Source organism: Curcuma longa, chromosome 3 (assembly GCF_044706935.1).
Source record: "Curcuma longa cultivar G26 ecotype Majalengka, Jawa Barat chromosome 3, ITB_CL_G26_1.1, whole genome shotgun sequence".
Taxonomy (NCBI): domain Eukaryota; kingdom Viridiplantae; phylum Streptophyta; class Magnoliopsida; order Zingiberales; family Zingiberaceae; genus Curcuma; species Curcuma longa.
In genome coordinates, this window is record NC_133863.1 from 8,155,083 (window position 1) to 8,173,241 (window position 18,159).

Genomic DNA, 18,159 nt, shown 5'->3' on the forward strand with positions numbered 1-18,159 from the left:
CAATTTTCGATAGACACATGCATATTTTTAGCTCGTGTATAAGTATGGTCCATGAGATTGGCTTCAATGACCCAATGAACATCAATTTATGGATTGAGATTGTCTTTTTAATTCTTCTTTACATTAGTTAATTGAAAATATGGATTCAAATTTCTTATATGTTGAATTTCTCCTTGATATGTCTATTATTGCTGGGGCATTGTTGATGCCAGAGATATGTTTATATATGTTCTTTTGATACATATATATGCTCCATATTTACATTTGTAATCCATGAGGAGATTTTTATCATATCTTATCATTTTTATATAACAGGTTGTCAAGACCAAGCCATATGGACCTTCAGCTGATATATGGAGCCTGGGCTGCACCGTTTTAGAGATGTTGACTCGTAGACCTCCTTATCCTAACCTAGAATGGGTGAGCGATCCATATGTTTAATTTTACACTATTTCTAGTCAATTTACTTCAAGCAAGAGTTTTGTTCATGTTTGAATCCATGATGGTTCACATAAGTCAGTTAGAACAAACATATATTAATTTTAAGTGAGCGTTGGATGTTCTGATTCTCCTTTTCTTTTTCTGGTAACTGTGACTACAGATAGAAGCTTTTTATAAGATTGGTGCTGAACTACCAGTTATTCCTAATTCATTGTCTGAAGAGGCTCGTGATTTCATCAAAAAGTGCTTAAGATTTAATCCTGATGATCGGCCCACAGCTGCTCAACTTTTGAAGCATCCATTTGTCAAACAATCACGTCGAGATTCTACTGGTTCTAGACAATTTTCACCAATGACAGCAGGATCCAGGCTACAATGATTATGAATTTCCAGTGAAAGGTAAAGCAGACTTTTGTTTTTTTAGAAGCAAGAAAGATGTTGCTGTTGTTAAACAATCTTTATAGAGAAATGCAAGAAATTCAAAGACTGTTGCAGATGTGTTAAACTATGAGGCATAGGGAAATCATTTTTCATGTAATGTATCATTGTCCATAACTTAAATGTCAATTATATGTCTTGAGAAATATGACTGGGAATTTCATAGAAATACTTCACTGAGAAAGAGGAAATATTAGAAGCTCTGTATCTAAGCAATGGGTTTGGAACTTTCTCAATAATATGTCAATTACTAAGGTTTTAAACCACATAATTAATCGGTATTATCTATCACATATAAAGTACTCGATCAGATAGTTGCATGCTATTTACTTGAATTCTAATTACTATTTGTTTCTATTTAAATGGAACATATCAAAATCAGGATTCCCTTTCCATGTTTTTTCCTTGTTCCAAACAAACTCTCTGGATTGTTGTGGTCTTTCAAAATCAAACTGGAAGGATATAGAATGTCAAAATATCAAAATTTTCTAGTCTATAGAATTATAATTTTACTGATTTGTTTTCATTTTAAGCTAATAGATTTTGAATTGGAATTCCAACTAACACCATCGTTTTCTTGCTTCCAACAAGCTCATTTCTCAAAATTGGATGTCTAGGGAATCATTTTTTATTCAACTGATTCCAGGTGCATTTTGCATTTACTGTGATGCCTAAAGTTTCAAACTTATCTTCCCTATTAACGATCATTGATTGATTGCTTTTCAGTATTGTAGGAGAACATGTGGACGAATCGACTAACAAAGTCTCTGATGAGATCACGAAGTTGATGAACCGTGAAGCTTCAGTTAACTCACTTGGCTTGGAAGTGCCTCGCAGGATTCTCTTGAAGATATGGAACTTGCAACCACGGCTTTAGCTGAGCCTCTTCCTGCCAGGCAACTGGTAAAACTGCTGCTGACACTTTGTTGATAAATGCTTATGCTCATAAGAGACGAATTCTTTGAACTAATCCATTCAATTTAGGCATGCAAGTGCAAGAATCGCTACGTACCTTTGTGCTATGGAAAAATGGCTTAATGAGAGTCAAGTCCTCCTTCATCCAAAGGCTCCATTTCTTATTCTTAGCTAATGTTCAAGTCATCTTGCCATACCCGACACGGTCTGCAAAGAAATAAATTGTGTCTTGATCTAGGCAGGGACCGGACTAGGCATTTCACGCATTCCAAGTTTAGCCCAATTTTTTTTTAAAAAATAAAACATGGATAATTTTTCTTCGATTATTTTAAAAAATATTTTTATATTTTATAAAAAGGTACAACGCCGATAATTTATTCAATTAATTTATAAAACATGGTCTTCTCCTTCACCCACTTGGTGGGTCATCTTTCTAAAACAACCATGATTCCTCTAAGATTTTAAATTGCTAGCTTACAAGTAGCACACCTTAAACAATCAATTAAACTCATACACCGTCCACTCCATGTTACCAGTCAAATAATCAATAATTTTCTCTCAAAATAATAATAATAATAATAATAATAATAATAATAATAATTTTATTAGAAAGATGAAGCTACGTAGATAGTTTATTGAATTAATTTATACATGGTCTTTCTTTATAATTTGATTTCTCCCATTTTTGTCACGTCTCTAACACAACCATGATTCATGATTCCTCGTCCCCACTTCTTCCAACTTCTAACCCACTCTAATCTTTTAGCAATTTGTCTCAAAAAGAACTATCTCATAAAATAAAAAAGTCGAAAGAAAGGAAAACCTGGGCCACCGCATCTTAGATCAATCTTTTCCTGCAACAACTTTAAGTTGATGATTAATTGGAGTGCATGGTATTTTGCAGATATAAAATAAATTGAAATTTTCATTTCAACTCCCAAACCTATCTTCTTCTTTCAAAAGGATGGGTGATTTTTAAAAGCTCCCCTAATGTTTGTTTTTTTAAAATGACCTCCAAAGTTTGAATTAATTAACAGTGAAATATCTTCTATGATTTTCATATTAATCAAATTCTGAAGGGTATTTTTTTAAAAAATAGTAAATATTAAAGGAAATTCTTAATTCTTTAAAATGCCTTTTAAGATTTCAAAATAGTCAAAATACACCCCTATATTTAAATTTTTTGTGATTTCAACTCAAATCATTAACGTTGTTAATTTATTTATATGATGGAAGAAAATGATGTGTTTTAATATGACAAAAATCTCTCATGTTACTTTTCCATCAAAATAATCATATTAATAAAGCAAAATAATGATTTTTTTTCTTTTTTTCCAAAATAAAAAGGAGACTTGAGAGGGGAATAGAGAGCAAACCATAGTTTCCAGCTCTTCTTAGGAAGGTGAGAAACATGATAAGGAGAGCAACACCAAATATGAGACCAATCACAATTGCTGCTGTTTTCCCAGTGTCATCATCTGGTAATTGCAGAAAACAAAGAAGAAATGTGAAAAATAGAAAAATTTTGAAGAACACTTGATGATAAACTTTGCTGAAGAAAATGATGAATCCTAAATACCTACTAGGATTTTTAAATTATACTTCAAAAGTTTAATCAATTTTTCCCAAGAAAAATGTGAATCCAGTCTCATTCTATAGTTGAACTGAATTGCATCTAGTTGGTAGTCAGATCCAGTTTCTATATCCATGAGAAATTAACAACAGATCAGAATATTCCTTAACTCCTATTTAAAAGCACAAATCATGTTGATTCAAATTTGGTAACAAACATAATTATGTAACTAAACTCGATATTCTTAAAATCTTAAATATCAAATACCAACAATTGTTTAGTATAGTAACAAACAAACAAATTAGATGTAGAGGGCTTTCACATAAAAGTCAAATAAAAAATACTTCCCATCCAAAATGGTACCCTATGATAAAGGAAAATAAAACCTAGTAATTGATCCCTACAGTTCTACAGCGTTTGACAAGTTTTCACATGTTACAATGATGAGACATTTATCTAATACGAAAGCAAATCATTTGAGGAAAGAAAAATATGAGTCGGCACTTTTGTCCTTATTCAATGTTTTTTTATGTGCCTTTAGCTGTCCTATCATATACGAACAAGATGATGATCCTTTTAGAAAAAGCAGATACAAACTGAAATCAAGGGGGAGCCAACAATGTCACACTCCAAGGGTCTTTGAATATGCAAGATTTGAAGACATTTAACCTAATCGTCCAATAATTTGGACCCACTATAATTAGTAAAATAAGCCATTTGTCTTGGTCTTTAAATTCATAGAAGAACTATAGCTATGCCTTTATTTCAGATTAAACAGAGTTCTACAACTTGGACTGAACCTCTCTACTTTAGGTTGGTTGGCGGATGGGATGTGTAAAACAATCAACAAAAGGTGATTTGATCGACAGATTTATCACAAAACTGTAAGAATTGACTAATTTTTAGAGGGTCCAGAGAAAATGACCAGACCTGATAACTCTACAGCTTTGGTTAGTTCTTCCATCGATGTGGACTAATAAAAAGACCAGTAGTTTTACAAAACTGGAATAGTTTTGCTATATGACTTGAAATGTCAAGATGTCTTAATTTCACATAATAATGAATACCAAAATGAAAAGGGGAAAAAGGTTTATGAGATCTCCTGTTTGCAGATGTGATATGTCTGCATTAATCAGGTCTACATGATTTGTGAATATAACTAACTACATAAAGATAAAGAATAGAAAGGAATCATAACAAAACTGTTTTCTTCATGTGGAGAAGCTTCTTGTAAACTTGTAGTCCAACCAACTGTTCTCGGCTAGCATAATGCAAACTATGAACTTTGAAATCAAGGAACCAGAAAAACTGTTCTTGACTAGGACAGTAACAAATGGAAGACCAATATGAGTCTAATCATGTGGAAAAAAAATGCAATTTAAGACTTTAAAGTCAAGAAACCAGTAAAATAAAGACTGCAACTGTAACTCCTTCAATGCTCTTCATGTATATAACTAAACTTCAAAACATGGAAGAGCAAGATGGATCAAGAAACCGGAATGATTACAACAGTAACTGATTAAATGACCTTCAATAATTATATGTGGGCTTGTCATAAAGGCTCAAGCAACTTGTAGGCATTTAAGACTAAAAAGGAAGGTCTTTAACTATGCAATAAATTTTATAACCGAACAAAATAAGGCTTCATATAGAAATTAAGGAGGGCAATGAATAGAGTTGTTAGCATTTGGATAAGTCTACCTAAGTTTCCAACTAGAATTGTCAGCCTTACAAGAAACTGCCTACTCAAACATCATCTTTCTTATGTAGGACAAAAATTTAGGAGTAAATTAAAATGCTACTGAACGGTTGAACTACCAAATCCCAACTAGTTAGTTCTTTTTTCTTTTAGGTAAACAACTAGTTAGTCCTCTGTATCACGGAAACTTGGTACTGATAAATTATCTCATGAATTATTTTAAAGTTGATATATATAAGAAATGATGGATGACTAAATGAATTGATCACTCAACTAAACATATCCAATCATATACTCAAAATGTAAAATTGAAAAGGAAAAACATGAACCAAGAGAATGCTTCATCATCTAACCAATCTTGAGGTCAGAATTCATCACAGAATCACATAATAAAGCGCCAAAGGAGTAAGTAAGTATAAAATAATACCAAGGACAAAAGTTTAGCTTACCTTCTTTTCAAAATACCCCCTAAAAGTTTTTAAAAATAAAGTAAAAATGTGATGCTTGCTCCTATTAAATACATTTTATTTTTAAAAAATAACATGACACTTGACTATTTCATTAAGTAATTTAACAGTGTTAATCATTAGAAAATTAAATAATAAAAGTTTATATTTTTAAATGGTATTTTGACAATTTTAAATTTTGGAAAAAAAATATTTTAGAAAAAATAGAAGGTGAACTTCAGGGGATTTTTCCCCCAACTTTTATTTTGTAAATTGTTACTATATTTTAACCTTTTAGAACAAGAACAAGAACAAGAAAAAGAGAAAAAATCTTCATGGATTGTAGTATTATCGAAATTCTTACAATTTTTGTAAATTCTAGTCACTTTATTAGCAGATTCTTCAATGATGTCACAATAACTCCACGTATAATCATATTAATTAAGTCGATATATCTATTTATTATGATGTTTTAGAAATTAAATAAGTATGAATTACAAATTAAGAAAGTTGTTAATGTGAATTATGAGTTAAGGTAAAATTTAATTTTTCTCTGCAATTAAAAGGAAAACAGAGGAATAATAAAATTTGAAATTCTAAAACGATGCGAGTAGATAGTACGGCCAACGCCGCTGAGCTGAGAAAAGACCTTACCGTCATCATCGTCGTGGTGGTGGTGGTGGTGGTCCGCGTCGTCGTTATAGGCCCCGTTGCCGGTGTACCAGAACCGGGCGTAGCACTTGCCGAGGTAGGCGTCGCCGGCGACGGCGTACCCGCAGGCGGCCTTGAGCTGCCCTACCGCCGCCGCCACGCAGTCGTCGCACTCGCTCGCGCTCTGGTCGCCGACGCACTGGGCCATCGCCTGGACATACCCGGCGGCGCCAACCCTGTACCCGCCGGGTCCTCCGTTGCCTCCGCCGCCGGTCAGGGCGGCAAGAGCTGCGTCGCGGATACTGATCTGGTCGGGTCCGTACCCACCGCCCCCAGCGGCGCCGCACTTCTTGTAGAGGACGCTGGTGTCGGGCTCCCCTACGAAAGAATCGTTACCGTAGCGGAGGAAGCAGCCGTCGAGCTGGACGGCGGCGCCGGCAGCGAAGGGGCAGAGAGAGGAAATACTGGAGACAGCGGATCGGACGCAATTGGCGCAATCGGAGGGCTGGAGGTCGCCGCGGCACTGGAAGAGGCCGAAGGAAGGGGAGGCAGAGGCGGCGGTGGATGTGAGGTTGGAGTAGGGAACGGAGGAGGAGGCGGAGACGAGGGAGGAGAGGAGAGAGTCTACGTTGATCTGGGAGGGGGATCCGGGGGCGTCGCGGGTCTCGGAGCAACCAGCATAGATGTAGGCAGAGCCGTCGGCCGCCGTCAGAGATGCGAGGGAGGCGGTCAAGAAGAAGAAGAAGAAGAAGAAGAAGAGGTTGTTCATTTCGAGCTCGTTATGTGTTTGTGGAAATTACAGAGAGAGGAGAGGAGAGAAGTGTTGCTTTTCTGTTGACGGGAGAAGAAGCTCCTCGGTTAGCGTGCTTATATAAGAGAACATTTCGCTTCATTGTTCAAAATCATCCTCGTGCTTTCGGAATTATCACAAGGTGCAGACAGATTTGTTGAAGCGAGAAGAAACATGTGTTTAGCTCATATAAAGAGGACATTTCACTTTGATCCCACATTTTATCTCCTTTACAAATATATCTCACAAAATTATAAAAAATGCGAGGGTGCAAAAGAGAATTTTCTTAATAAGTAAATGTGGAAAAAAAGTTGAAGGTGAATATTCTCTGACAATAAGAAGAGAATGGAAGAGGCTAAGGAATATTAATTTGTTGACAAAATTCTATATATGTCCTTACAATTATATTACTAATATATTTCATTTTAAAATTTGATTTTGTCAATACTCTGTTTTATCATTTTAAAGCCTTATACATGCCACTAAAATATATCTTATGGATCGTTTTTGATTAATGCACATTAAGATATTTATTTTATTGTCAAAAAAAAATTCTTGATAAATAATGAGTAATTTAGATGACAATTTAGAAAAATAAAATAGATATCTTATCTTTTAAATAGAGAATATTTTCATGCCAAAAGATGAAAAACTTAGGGGATTAAATCATTCATTATATTATATAGAATAATTTTTAAAAAAAGATAATTTATTAGTAAATGAGTTAACATCTGTTACCTGTTTATATATTTAGTTAGATCATTTTGTGTCATTTTATCTGTGTTAATTACGTGTTGTCTCAATCCAATTTTAAAATTTCAAACCAGGAAGCATATGCATGGGGACAAAAATAATAATTATTAGATAATGGAGACTTATAGATAAATTAAGCAGTTAATTATAGGTTTAACAATGACCGCATTCAACTTGATGTCAACTAACTCTAAACAATTATTTGTCATAACTAATTCATAATTTATCCATGTAGGTACATGGTTTTACTAGATAATCGTGATCTTGTGCGATTAAACAATAGATAATTAACCAGCTAATCGTGGATAACCCAAGCAATCATGCATCACAAAGATCCAAATGAATGCATAAACTCTCCCACAAACTAAATAAAATTGCTAATTAATGTGATAGTTTTCTCTTTGCCAAGTGTGGCAATTAATTATGAGGGCAACATAATTTTACACAAAATACACCAACTTGATGATAATTTAATAAATAATTAGAAAAAGTACAGATTATATGTCATGCCTCAACCACTCCACGCATGTGTATACATTTACAAATATGACCTAATTTAGAGAAGAAATTAACAACTATAATGCAACAATGCCATGGTTAGTAGGTTTTTAAAAAATCATGTGGTAGGACATGTCAGATTGGAATTATGTTCTCCATCTTTTTAATGCTCTTAATTTTGTATTTAACTCTAAACAACTTTGTGAGCAACTAAATTTTTTTATTTATTTATTTTTACTTAATACTATAACTCAATCACTAAATCTTAAAGGAAAATTCTTAAATGAATTAATCGCAAGTCAAAAAAACAAAAAATGAAAAAAAAGACATTGCTCATATTTCAGGCGACTTTTGAATGCTCCGAATATTCTTTGACGAGATGCGCATTATAAAGCATGCAATATATCAAATCTTTATGCATATATAGTAATTTTTTATTTTAATCGAAACACTATACTATAAATCATAATTCTATATCAAAATCTTAAATTAAAAAAAATTAACACTAGATCCTGATCCAATGGACATCCAAAAATATTTTAGATATTCTATTATATTCAAAAGGACCAATGGACATCCAAAAATATTTTAGACTTTATTTAAAAACTAACACTTTTCTAAATTTGAATAATATATTTGTTGTATTAATTGTTGAATTTAATTTTTATTTTTTATTTGGATAAATCACTTGATCCTGATCCAAAATGATTTTCATACCTGTGTCACAGTACGGGACACCGGTAAGTCAACCATATACAAGGAAGTAGTATTCACCGAAGAAATGCATCCTCCTTCCTAGTTTGTCCAACTTTCCAAGATTCTTCTCCATCGAGGCCACCCCTCAAATAGTCAACAGAACCCAAAATGCGACGTCGAACATGACATTAACAGACGAAGGAAACAGAAACTTCAAGCCATGCTCAAGTATATATTTGAATATTTTATTACTCTATTCTATATTTTTTTTATAACATTTACATTAACATGTTGGGATAAATCAATTGAGCGCATAAAGAAAAGCTGATATCTTACTTGATTAGTCTCCCTCACCATTGGCATCTCTTTCAGCCAGTGGCAGTGGCACAAGCCACACATCCTCCATTGTTTCATGTACTCCTGTTGCATTACGGCTTTAGAAGGAGACACATCTACACAGCAAGAAGAAAGAGATAGGTTAAAGAAGTGTCACACTCAACTCGGCTTCACATTAATTATTGCACTTTGTCTTCAGGTCCGCGTAATCCTTCAGCACAAGACACTACATCTCTATCTCAATCTTTCACTGATCCTTCTTCCTTTTTATGAGCTTCAATCCTGTCCATGGAATATATATATATATACAATTGTTCTCACACTGGAAGTGGTCTTATAGCCAATTGTGCAGAATTCTTTTCTCCAACGATTTCAGAAGCGTTTGAGACCATTAGATGAGTTTCAGGTGTACAATCCAAAGAGAGTGTGGACACTAGCATATCCATGGCTTATCAAGCAACCCTAACCCGATGGCACCACATGGCACTAGCGATTGAGCAACACACTTTCATGTCAATTAAATTACATCTTGAGCAAGACATTTTAGCAGCTCTATGGCCCTCGGACCATTTCTAGGACCAGATCAAATTAGTTTTGTGCTGCCTCGGGCTGAGTCACATCCACCTCAAGTGAACGCCTAAACCATGGTCCGTCTTAGACCAAACCAAAACCACAAGCTCAGGTTATCCTGCCAAGAACCAACTCTATTTCAGCCAAATCTGAGATAGATCAAGTAGCACAGACCACTGAATGAACTCAGATGACTTTTTGCCAACATTATCATCCAAGCCTAATTCATTGGCTTAGAAAGAGTATTTTTTTATCTGTTGGGTCCTAACAATGACAGATATAGTAAAAGAGAGCCATGACCTTGGAGAATATTAAGCAGGACTTTGAATGCCCAGCGAATGAAAAAGATTGACAAGGAATGGCCAACATCGATCAACTTCATTGTCTGATGTGGACCTGCAAGAAGAGCAACCACATCTCATTTAGGATTCTATATATTGTAAAATAGTAATAACAATAACAATAATAAAATAAAAACTCATGGCAGAAATTCTGAATCGAGAAGGTTCTGCAAACTGCCATTCACAAGCCATAGCTTGCAACATCAGGATGTCTTTCTTTTTTTTTTTCTCATCAATTGCATTTGTGATTTGTTTTCGAGGAAGAACTGGATCAATTTTAGCAGCTGTTTTCGAGCAACAGAATAATGTGAGAAGAAAGTTACAATCACAATCATTATTTCTGAAGTCAATAAACATACAGATATCAGACTATAACTTGAAATTGGTCACTGAAGAAGGTCTCAGTGAACTCTGACATGGTGAAGTTTCTACATTGAGGTGGTTTATTTGCTGATGCAATCTGAATAATTACAATAATCTGTCTATGACTTGAAATGGTCAACCAAACTTCTACTGTGCAGTTGTTTACTGAAGAAGGTCCCCATGAATTCTTTCATGGTGAAGTTTCTATAGTGAGGAGGCTTATCTGTAGACACTAGTTCAGGTAAAGGTCCATAAAATTTTGAGTCCCCACGATCTCCTGGGTTGAAGAAGGTTGCAATGGAGACCCTGGGTTCTTGATTTGAATTAGCTAACACCCTGTGCTCCACACTCTTGTATTCATCATTGGACATGATCTGTGAAGAAGAAAAAAAAAGAAGAAGAAAATCACAAAAATATATGAGAAACTTGGGTAGGTAAGGTTAAAATTGCAAGGACAAAGGTGCTGGAAGAAAAGGAGGAATGCACATGATGTATCTTGGCTGAACATGCACTTAGAGGTGGAAAGAGATTCTAAGATATCCAGATGTCTATTTCAAAATGATGTGAAAATGAAACTGTTTAAGAGTGTAGACAATCTGCATTCAAATCCTGAAAATAATGGGAAGAACAGACATCATCATTGTCAATCATTAAACTGCGTTTCTACCAACTATTTAGGGTTGAATATGCAAGACTATTTGACTAATAATATTCAAATTTGAGAGAAAACACCTATAATAAAGAAGTTGTCACTGAATTTGGAATAACAATTAGCATGGAATTGTGATTCCATATTCCGAGGGAATAGTAATTCCTTAATCTAGGAAAAACAATTCCATATTTATTTCATTCTTTAATAATATATATTCTTACTCAACCCTCCAAACAAATACATATTGTGAAATTGAGTCAAATGGCCCTGTTGGACCAGTTGAGTTGGGTGGATTGAGCCATCAAGTAGGCCAAGTTAGGCACACTGAACTGGTCAGCCTAGCTAGATAGGCCAAGCTGGTTGAGTAGGCTAGGCGAGCAGACGAGACATGAAGTCGAACAAACTTATTGTGTTGGATGATGGTTTGATTGGGCTGCACGTTCAAATGAGTCAAGTGACTAGATCTTGCCAAACTGACCCAATGGAGGATTGATTAGATCCACCAAACAGGATAAAGCAAGCAAGTAGATTGGAGAGCTGGTATCAAGTGGGGGTGGGTCAAGCAAATTAAACAGGTCAATCGGGCCCCCAAGGCTAGTTGAACTAGATGGACAGTGCATAGGAAGATGGAAGTCCATTAGTTTCGACATAATTATATCATGCTCATTCTACAAGATGAGGAACTAAACACTATAGATTGAAAAAACTGTATTCTCAATAAGCGTTGAACAGAAAATTTAGTTTCAGCCCTCTGATCCCAATGCATAGATGGAGGCAAATGATACCTAGATCAGGAAGAAGCAAAATAAAAATACCCCAGAAAAATTAAGACTAGTTATTTTAGTCCTTCGCATATTAGGAAAACAAAACGAACAGCCAACTCAACAAATTTAAAGAACTACATAAATTCCTCGTGCCAAGGACTGAGTTGTTTCGATTATAATTGAGCTGCCTAATTCAGGTCTTTCTTTCCATAGACAATTATAGCAGGCCTCTTTTTTACTTGAGAAAGTCTTATTTAGGAGAAAACTTAGTTATGCAGAGATCAGATAACTTGGACTTGATCATTGCTTATATTAAAGCATTGTAATGAAATTCTTTATCTTCATAAGACACACCAGTTCTAAATCCAATTTTCCAGGGGGAAAAATATAAGCACGTAGGTTTGCCCTATCAAAGTGGGTTACAACAGACTTGAAGTAGACAAAGAGCAAGTCTCTAAATATAAAACTTTCAGCAATTGCAGATTCTCATGCTTCCAAAGCAAACAATAATTTCATGGATAGTTTGTCAAAATCACCATTGGTTGTTTGTGTCTCCCTGATTTGCTTTATAAATCATCCCAATTAACTTGTCTAAGTGTATTTAAGCAAGTATGTCTTATCTTTCAACAATAAAAAAAGTTCATAAAAATGCTCATTTTATCCAAGAAGACATCAAGATCTCTATTTGATCGGCAATTTCTTGGAAGCTAGAATCTCATGGGCGTTACTGCTGATAAGAGGACTGCTTACCTGCAGGAGATCGCCGACGTTGATGACGAGCGCCCCCGGAACCGGCTGCACATCCACCCACACGGCCTCCCCTCCCTCCAAATCCCGCTTCACCTGCAGCCCGCCGACGTCGTCCTGCAACAGTACAGTGAGAACGCCTGGGTCTGTGTGCTCCACCAATCCCGCCGTCATCTCTGGCTCCGGGCACGGTGGGTAGTAGTGGCACGCCATAACTCTCCCCTCCAGGCAAGTGGCCTCCTCTAGCAATCCTGCATCAGCCCCCAACCCCTCCGCCAAAAGCCCCATCAACGCCCGCCCCACCGTCACCACGTGCTCGTCCCACTCTAGCAGCTCCGCCCGGCACACAGGCGGGATCCGCTCCGGGTCGGGCGGGATCGGCCCCATGAGCATCTGAAGGGTATCACGCCAGCTGGCGGCGGTGGATCGGTAAAGATCTACGTTTGAGGAGTAGTTGACGCCAGTTTTCACGCCGCGTGAGTAGAAGGCGGAGCGGACGGAAGGAGGCAGCTCGTGGAAGGATCGGACGGCGGAGAGGGTGCGACTAAGGAGGGGGAGGGGGATTCCATGATTGACGACCTGGAAGAAGCCAAAGTCGCGGGACGCGGCGGCGGCGAGGGCGACGGCGGAGGAGCGGGGAGGGAGAGGTCGATGATGGGGACGGAGAGGATGGGGGACGACAAGGGGGAGTGGAGGGGGCGGGGGATGGGGTGGCGGAAGATGGCGGGGAGGGCGGTGACCCCAGATTCCACGAGGCCGCGGACGCCGGTCTTGGCCTCGTCGAACTCCTTGAGCGCCGCAGCGTGGTCGAAGCTTTCGGTGCTCGCCATTACGATAATGCCAATCGTGTAAGTCTAAAACATCAATTTCTATTTAAGACATAATTTACATTTATTATGTTTATAAAATAACATAATTTTAATATTAAAAATCAAATTACTTATTTATTTATTATGAGATATTTTAATATAACTTTTTTTATAAAAAAACTTTTCTTACAAATATTAAAATGGTTAATTAATTTGATAGTTAATTTATCATATTTATTATAAATAAGGAAGGTACTATAAAATTATGTTCTTTATATAATTAATATTTTTAGTCTTTTGAAATATACAAAATAATAAAAAATAAAAAAATAATCCAATTTTTATTAGTTTTTCTTATAAATCCTTTCCTCCTCTCTTTAATTGCACCTCTCCTTTTCTCTTCTCTTATGCTTTAAGCTTCTTCAGGAAAGTCCATAAGCAATCAATCTATTTTGAAGCACACGATTCTTCAATTAACTCTCTTGACACGCTTAAAGTGCCAATTTTTTATATTAATACTTTTTAATTCACACGATCCTTAGTCAATTTTTTTTGTCATGTACGATCATTATTCGATTTAAAATTTAAAGAAAAATTATATAAAATAGTGATTAGATTTACTATATTAATATGAGGTTAACTATTGAATTATGACTTAAATACATGAGTAAAGAATTATAATTGTAAAGATGAAGATGTTACAATTGATTTATGGTCATGGGGATGGACAAAATAAGAAATGAAAATATTGGAAAGAAAATCAGAGTTGTATATGTTGAGAGAAAATTATGAGAGATACATTTAAGATAATACAACTATATATTTAGAAATCAATAAAATACTCTAATTAAACGATATGATACTATAACAAATACGCTATCAAAAAATTTATAAAAAAAGAAGACTTAGCTTGGTTAGCAAGGTTGAAGCTTTCGGTGCTCGCCATTATGATAATGTCAATCGGATAAGTTTAAAACATCAATTTATATTTAAGAAATTCTTTACATTTATTAAGTTCATAATTTTAATATTAGAAATCAATTTATTTATTTATTTATTATGAGATATTTTAGTATAATTTTTTAAAAACATTTATTAAAAATATTAAAATAGTTAATTAATTTTATTTGGTTTCAAATAGTTAATTTATCATATTTATTATAAATAAGGAAGGTAATTTAAAATTATTTTCTTTATATAATTGTATTAATTTCTGTTGGAATTAACAAAATACTTAAAAAGGAAATAATAATCCATTTTTTTATTAATTTTCTTATAAATCTTTTCCTCCTCTCTTTAATTGCACATCTCTTTTTCTCTTCTTCTACTTTAAGCTTATTTAGAAAAATCCACGTGGCAATAAATCTATTTTTTAAACACACGATTTTTCATTTTAACTCTCTTAACACGCTTAAAAGTGCCAAAATTTTATATTAATAATTTTTAATTCACACTAATATCTTAGTCTATTTTTTTTGACAGAATAAAAATTTAAGAGTATTAAAAAATTAAAATTATATTTATTGAGAGAAAACTCTATAAGAAATATATTTAAAATTATATAAATATATATACTTAGATGATTAATAAATCTTTAATTAGATAATATAAAATTATAATAAATACGTTCATCAAATTAGGAAGAACTTGGAAAAAAAAGAGAGTTGTGATTCATGGGTTTTTTAATACGATAAAGCTTAAAATAATGAAAAGTACATATTAGATTAAATTAAACCGTTTAAAAGAGGCTATATATATTTTTAATTTTCTTTTCTTTTTTCCTTTATTTCACTTTTATTTTTTTATAATTAACTATTAAAAATTAGAAAACAAAAAAGTTTATATTTTTATTAATATTCTTTTATATATTTTTTATTTTTATTAAAATCCCAAAATAAAAAAAATATGAATAAATTTATAAGTCCGTTAAAAATATAAGGTATTAATATTTAAAATAAATATATTTATTCTTTTAAATTATCAATAACTTTTAATTAAAACTCATTAATAGATTTACTTTTTTTTTTAAAATTATATATATTAATTAAAAAATCAAGCAAAGCATGTCATTTTATATAAATTTAATTTTTTTTTAGGACCATAAAAATGTTTAATAAAAAAACTAAGTATTTATTTTTTATTCGATTCAATACAAATGGAAAGTATGGTGGAATTTTCCAAAATTAAGTGTACCTGACGACAAAAATTGACAGAATACTAAACCCTAACAAAAATCTCCATCGCCTCTAGCGCTTATTTAAGCGCTCATGTTCCTCTCCTTTCCGCCGCCGTCCCCACACGCTCCTCCCCATGCCTAATCGCCATCTCGATATTGCTGCCGTTGCGGATATTGTCGCCGCTGCCCAGGCCTCTGCGGATATTACCTGGGCCGCTGTGGATGCTGCCCGGACCGCTGCGCATGCTGCCCGGACCGCTGTCGATGCTGCCCTGACCGCTACGGCCGAGGCCGTCGCCGCCTCGGCGACTGCCACTGAGGCGGCAGCGGCCGCCGAGGCCGCGGTCGTCGCTTGCTCCGAGGCCGCTGCGGTCGTCGCTTGCTCCGAGGCCGCGGTCCAAAACATTCTGACGCCACCCGCACCACCCGCAGCAGCTGACGACGCACCCGCACCAGCAGACGACGCACCACCTGCCCCTTTCTAAGGTCCCTTTCATTCGGAAAGATAAAGAAGCGGTTCAGTATTATGATAAACGGAACTTAGGAAAAGAAAGAGCTAGTATGATATGATTCACTTCACTTAGTAAATGATCAGTCAAACTTCTGCGAGGTCCAATGCTTACGCTCCTTGCGTGGTATGAACTTGCAGTGCTTTTCCTTTTAATTCAGTAAGATATTTGTTTCTTGTTTGTGATGATTTGATGGAAAATACTTAGGGAATCTCCTTGCGTGGTATGAACTTGCAGTGCTTTTCCTTTTAATTCAGTAAGATCTTTGTTTTTTGTTTGTGATGATTTGATGGAAAATACCCAGGGAATCTCTTTGCGTGGTATGAACCTACAGTGTACCTCTTTAATTCAGTAAGATTTTTTATTTCTTGTTTGGAAGCTGAGAAATCCAAATCTAGCTCAGTGGTTGATGAACTAGGTGCGATGCTGACTGCTTACGGTTTCAACCACCATGGAGTAGAGGTACTGCACAGTGGAGTTTATGGAACAGAGTTGTCTTGTGAGATTTTTATAGGGCCTGTTTATTACCAGCGGCTCCGCCACATGGTTTCTGACAAATTTCAGGTGATCTTTCTCCATTTCCTGTTTATTCGCAAAATTTGGCTCTGCAATAGAAAAATACTACGTGGCTCTTATGTTGGTATAATAATCTTATTATAGGCAAGTTCTATTCCTTGTGTAAATTATCCCTACATGTAAACCATTAAGTGGAACAGTGCAGTAAATTAGAATCCAACCTTTACATATAGTGATAGTGATAGTTTGTGATCTTTCTGCCGAACTGGATTAACTTGTATTAATGACTCAGGTGCGCTCTACCGGAACTGTGGATCAGATCACCAGACAACCCATCGGAGGAAGGAAACGAGGCGGAGGTATTCGGTTTGGAGAAATGGAACGCGATGCAGTTCTTGCCCATGGAGCAGCCTACCTTTTACATGACAGGCTCCATTCCTGCTCTGATTACCACATAGCTGATGTCTGCTCCTACTGTGGCAGTGTACTCACTGCCACCATTATACAACCCCAAAAGAAGTTGGTGGCGCGTGAAATCCACGGTCTCCCGCCTGCTAGAACTTCCAAGAGCTATACATGCCAAGCTTGCAAAACCGGCAAAGGAATGGAAACTGTGGCAATGCCTCACGTGTTCAAGTATTTGGCAGCAGAATTAACAGCCATGGGCGTAAAATTGGAGCTTCGGGTGAGGAGCCAAGCAAGCTAATAACACATTCTCAAAATACTTGGAGAGCACTTTGGAACATGTTCTCTTATCTCTAGGCTAAGTCAGTGTTTGCTTGTTCGATGGTCCCGCATATAACCCAAGTACTTTAACACGAAGCACAATAGGCAAGGAGTTGGGGTTAGGTTCCTTCTGTAGAGATCCAATTTGTAAATCACTCAGATGACAGTTTTGTTCTTTCTCCAGGTTTAAATTTTGTTATGGTTGTTTAGTTGAGAATTTTTGTTTTCCAATGAAATGGTATCTTAAAACAAATGATTTATTTATACAAGATCATTTAAGGGATGGATAATTTTCTGTTGTGTTTTTTGATTGAAGTCTATTAAACAATCGAAAGAAATGGATATATGGGTTCATCTGTCTGGTTTTATCTTAGCCAATGATGGATTCTACAAATAATAAAGCAATGGAAACAATGGAATATAACTTTTGGTGGAATTTAATATTCCATTTTTGATAATACAGGGATTCATTTGAACTAAAGACCATTGTGGAGAAAAACTACACAAAATTAGTGACAACAAATATGGATAGATGAAGGCAAAGATGAATTATTTACATCAAAACTGATTCAATCCATAACAATTAAAGCTTTCATAACAAACAAAAAATAATTATATTCCTTAACCATAAAATATGCAGTCGATAATGATGAGATCGAGCCATCTGTAAGTGCAATTTTAAAAGGATCCAAAGTTCACAATGTTATTTTTGGTCTTGTTTTCCCTTTTCTAATGTTAGATCAAACAGGG

General features: G+C 35.3%; 1 protein-coding gene and 1 pseudogene across 1 annotated transcript; both read right to left on the bottom strand.

Moving 5' to 3' along the window:
- Positions 1-2,456: 2,456 nt before the first annotated feature.
- LOC141823336 (plasmodesmata-located protein 7-like) lies at positions 2,457-6,990 on the bottom strand. Its single transcript, XM_074710609.1, has 3 exons — positions 6,167-6,990; positions 3,171-3,272; positions 2,457-2,648 (listed from the first exon to the last, which is right to left on the bottom strand). Exons 1-3 carry the CDS (start codon positions 6,930-6,932, stop codon positions 2,638-2,640), a joined length of 879 nt encoding a protein of 292 aa, XP_074566710.1. The 5' UTR covers positions 6,933-6,990; the 3' UTR covers positions 2,457-2,637.
- A 3,465-nt stretch (positions 6,991-10,455) lies between these two features.
- Positions 10,456-13,503, bottom strand: LOC141823337 (1-aminocyclopropane-1-carboxylate oxidase homolog 3-like; annotated as a pseudogene).
- Between the last annotated feature and the right edge of the window lie 4,656 nt (positions 13,504-18,159).